Below are 4,791 nucleotides of genomic sequence, written 5' to 3' on the forward strand. Positions count from 1 at the left end.
TTTCTCGAAAAGTGTAACGAACTAACGCGAAAATTCAGATATTTTTTTTGATTAAATATAAATTTTCTCTAGATTTTTATATAATTTTGAATTCTCAAAAAAAAAAAATAGAAATTAATTTTTTCGCAAGTTCTAAAAAGTTAAGAAATAAGTTAATTATTTTTACCTGTAATTCTTTGGTAGATGATTTCCCAGTGATAGTTATAAGGGGCACTTCGTTTGATTTGATTGTGTTACACAATTTGTCCACTCTAACGTAAATGGAATCTTCAGCAAGCTTTTGATAATTTAAGTAGATATTGGTCTGAAACACGCGAAAACAAGCACGTTTATTTATTATAGATGCATCCAGGGTTTCGCCCTAAATAACGAGTAAGTTTTCGTAAAAAAATGACTGAGATATAAGCCAAAAATCGTCCTCAAATTTTGTTCTAAAGAAAGTGCTAAATAACGAGAACAAAGAAAGAAAATTCTTACCAGTAATCTTGTGTAGGTGTATGGATAGTGATAAGCTATAAAACAAGTATCTTTGGAATTAGAAAATGTAATGCAGAAACTCAAAGTTCTGTACTGTTTAGTATTGGTTTTCGAACGAAAATTATTTCCGTAATAAATAATATTTTTCCCCGTCCTTTTCCACCCTACGAAAATTAATAAGTAATAAAGATAAATTCTCATTAGAAAAAATAATTTACCATATCTTTTACGTAAAAAATCCTTAACTGAAAACATAACCGGTTGCATTCCATGATTGAACTGGCTGTTAATTCTTTTGAAATTGATTATATTGAATGAATATGGTTTTCCGGCTTCCATATTCGTCACAGAAAAATAAAACCATTGACTAAAGTTTTCTGTTTTGTAGTCTCCAGTTACCATAAGGTTATACTCGTATTGGCTTACCTGGTACAAAAATACATATAAATTTTCTTTTATAGAACACGTAAAGTAGTCAATTTTCTTAATTACCCTTTCAGCATAACGTAGATTCCCTCCCTCAAAAGTAGAAGAAAATTTTAAACGATGTTCATCTATTATCGAAATCGTTTCGACACTGAAAGAAACACATTAAAATTGTATGTATTATTAAAGGATTTTTGGAATTTTGTTCGCTTTGTAGTCAAACATTTTTAATTGAAAAATAAAAAAGAGACTCATCCAAATTACTGTTTCGCCCATATGAAGAAGTGGACAAAACACGTGTCTACATTAAGAAATGTGCGAAACACGTGTTCATATGAGAAAGTGGACGAAACACGTGTGTATTTATTGTGTATAGTTTTATTTTTTTATTAGACATTTACCACAGGTTTCAATTTCTACTTTAAATACTTTGGTTATATTTCGAACAACTTGAAGATTATTTTTTTATTGTATACGCGAGATATTTTTATAAATAAGGAAAATAAAAGAAAATTTTTGGACAAAGAAAAATCTTGATGAATCAAAATCAAATTATTCAATCGTATCGTAATTATTTGAACATTCTCAAAGTTCATAACAAAAAGTATATTATGGGGGTCTAAGGGCGTTTCAGCCCAAATAATAATTCTGCTATAGATCAAGCCTAAAGTTCTTATAATTTTTTGTTACCTGGAAAATCCGTTTTCTTCGTTGTCTTGTTCAACAAAATATACTGTCGGATAGACTCGGGGTGGTTCAAATTTGAGACGACAAAGTTTGCCAGCAAGAGTTTTACTAAAAATAAAATGAGTTTATATTATAAATTACACCTACCTGATGTTGAGTTACTTACGTTAATTGCTTACTTGTACTGACACAAATTGTTTGGTTGTTGTCGGAAGGATCGGCGTCGACAAGCATTAAATCCGGATGAGCGATTGATTTTGTGAAACTGTGCTTTTGTGTTTGTGAAAATAAATAGTTATAAACAGTTGAAGGCGAAGAATTCGACGTCGCGTTTTCGTTTAGGAATGCTTCGAGTTTTTTAAATATTTCAAGATTGTTCGTTTTGGTTGGTTTATATGCGTAGTCGTCAGAGGGTTGTAGTTCGGAAAAAAACGGCTCCAATCTAGAAGAGGGTGATATTGGCCCAATTTTTTTTATCGCAATTAGACTTACTTGTGTTTAGGCAATTCTGGTTTGTTTCTTTCTATGTTAAGCTGCATATTTTCTGACTCAATCTCATCATCAAAGTTTCTTGAGTCGTAACTATCACTATCAAAGTTCTCTTCATCATCTTCGCTTTCATCAATATCGTCATTTAACGGATTTTCGAAACAATTTGCGTTTTGTACTATAAATAAGTTGACAAATTATGAATTTTTGTGCTGGATCTTGTATATTTAATTAAAATATAAATAGGCATGATTTCAAGAGGTTTTGCATCTGTTTTTGAAATTTACTTGCCATAACCACTGCGTAAATATTACATATATTTCTTGGCACTACTTTGTAACTTTTGTTTATGTCCGTTGCCGCAAATTGTTTAATTATTTTCAATGAAATGTAACGAACGTGTGCCATATGCGTACAATGAATTCTACTTACATTCCTTCAGAACATTATCACTAAAATTTATGCTATAATAATCGGGTTCGCGTGGAAGATTTCTTTTCGGTATAGACCGATTTAAAATTGTGAACGCTTTTATTTTTGTCATCCTGCATCGGTCATCGTTTTGTAAAAAATATTGCAATAGTGCATTCCAATATTCTTCTGATGACATTATTTTGACCCCTTTATCTATGGAGAAAGTTGAAGTTAATTTATTTTATTTACTATAACAGCAACTAATTGCGTACCAGTTCCGGTTATTCTGTACAGAATTATCATAAGATTTTTCTGTATTTGGGGCTTGTTATCTTTAATATGTAGTTGGTGAATAATAAAGTCGAATAAATTTTCAGACTGGCTTATATTTTGCAGTGAGAAAGCTAAAAATTAAAGTACAATTACTTTGAATACGTATTAGTTCTGCATTTGCAAAAAATAACTTACAATTTTGTATAATATGTTTAAAAATTGAAACAGTAAGCGAAATCCTCCCAGTTGTATAGAAAGCTTTACAGAGCCAGTTTGCAAAGCTTTCGGAGCACACGGTTTGACAATTTTTTACTAAAATAACGTAACCGTTTTTACCATAGGTATAACACAAAAAATGTTATTGTGAGGTACTTACTGTTGTAACATAAAATTTTTATTATTTGTTGTGCTAGAGTTGCAAGTCTTTTGTCGTTAGAAGCGGTCTCCAAAAGATCAAATAAAAAGTGTACGTCTTCTTGTGATAACTCACTAATAAAATTACCGTCTACAAAAGAGCAAATGTAAGCAGATTGCTCTGCATTAAGGTAGTTTGCCAATTCAAAATTTTTGAAGTGCATGGTGCCGTGCACTGCCAAAATTACACGTACAATTAGAAAAAGTAATGAGTAACTTACATCAATTTTTTACTAAATAATACATGTGCTAATATTTAATACTTATTAAAAATATCCACTGCTTAATATGAAATGGTAGAAAATATGCGTCCAAAAATGACCAAAATCTTTAAATAAAAATTGTGGTTATTATTCTGAAAGAAACACATTANCATTAAGGTAGTTTGCCAATTCAAAATTTTTGAAGTGCATGGTGCCGTGCACTGCCAAAATTACACGTACAATTAGAAAAAGTAATGAGTAACTTACATCAATTTTTTACTAAATAATACATGTGCTAATATTTAATACTTATTAAAAATATCCACTGCTTAATATGAAATGGTAGAAAATATGCGTCCAAAAATGACCAAAATCTTTAAATAAAAATTGTGGTTATTATTAATGTTATTGTGTTCCTTAAAATAAATTTGGTGTTTTTTAATGAATATGCTAAAATTTATTTCACAGCTAATATTAAAAATAGCCGCTGTCTGAAAAGGTGTGGTATTTTTTATCTTTAAGTAAGGATTATGGTAAAGATTAAACAGAATTTTAGCGATTTCTACTGTAACCATTGGGGTTTATTTCGTAGATAATATCAAAAATACCAATTGTCAGAACGAAATGATACATTTAATCTTTAAAAAGAAATTTGGTATTTTTTAATGAAACTGCTTTTACAACTTATACCAAAAATAACCAGCGTCAGAAATTATATGTGTTTCTTATATTTAAATAGGACTTTTGGTAAAGAACAAGAAGATTTTTGGTGATTCTTACTGTTGCTACAAGGGTTTGATTGCTAAAGAGATAATTTTATTGGTTTAGGAGTAATGAGGGCCTGATAAGATGTAGTAAGTATGCCTATTAGTGTATAGAAAGATGGTGATTTATAAACAATGGCTGCAAGTTCGCTATACAAGTATACAGATAGTAGAAAATTTTATATATAAATGTGTGTGTGTGTGTGTATGTATGTTTGCTGTGTTCACATAGTTGGCGGCGGTTAAAACATTGACCAAGGCTATATTATTATCATGTAAGCGATGATTATCAATTATAAGTCTTTGGAAGAGTTTCGCCGTACTGGAAACAGCAAGGGTTCGCGGGGTGTATCCGGCCTAGAAGAACAAAACCCAAAGCGCGACTCCCACTGTGGCCAGTTTATTGTGTGACTTTGGTATTGTTGGATGTTAAAAAGAAATTACACAACTTTACCACGATGGTCATGTTGCCCGGTATACTGTTTGCTTTTGCACTGGTCGTCTTAACACACGGTAAGTTATATTTTACATAGGTAACATTCATTATTAAGCTTTTATTGTTACTTATCTATTTATTACCAGAAAGTAGCATCACGAAATTTACTACTAATAGGGGACCCACTGTTATCTCTTGGTGTTCTGAC

The 4,791-nt window shown here is 30.8% G+C and overlaps 1 protein-coding gene across 1 annotated transcript in view; it reads right to left on the reverse strand.

Annotated features, from left to right (window-relative positions):
• LOC108742672 overlaps nt 1-3,492 on the reverse strand; it is a 4,587-nt gene extending 1,095 nt beyond the window's left edge. Inside the window, exons 1-11 of the mRNA XM_025979581.1 lie at nt 3,143-3,492; nt 2,962-3,078; nt 2,766-2,897; nt 2,512-2,706; nt 2,083-2,257; nt 1,757-2,032; nt 1,594-1,698; nt 970-1,054; nt 696-903; nt 478-641; nt 167-304 (exon numbers count right to left, since the gene is read on the reverse strand). Of these exons, the coding sequence (XP_025835366.1) occupies nt 167-304; nt 478-641; nt 696-903; nt 970-1,054; nt 1,594-1,698; nt 1,757-2,032; nt 2,083-2,257; nt 2,512-2,706; nt 2,766-2,897; nt 2,962-3,078; nt 3,143-3,344 (1,797 nt within the window). The 5' untranslated portion in view covers nt 3,345-3,492. The remainder of the gene's footprint in view (nt 1-166; nt 305-477; nt 642-695; nt 904-969; nt 1,055-1,593; nt 1,699-1,756; nt 2,033-2,082; nt 2,258-2,511; nt 2,707-2,765; nt 2,898-2,961; nt 3,079-3,142) is intronic.
• Nucleotides 3,493-4,791: the final 1,299 nt, after the last annotated feature.

The sequence above is a fragment of the Agrilus planipennis genome, unplaced genomic scaffold, assembly GCF_000699045.2.
Source record: "Agrilus planipennis isolate EAB-ADULT unplaced genomic scaffold, Apla_2.0 scaffold1465, whole genome shotgun sequence".
NCBI classification, from domain to species: Eukaryota; Metazoa; Arthropoda; class Insecta; order Coleoptera; family Buprestidae; genus Agrilus; species Agrilus planipennis.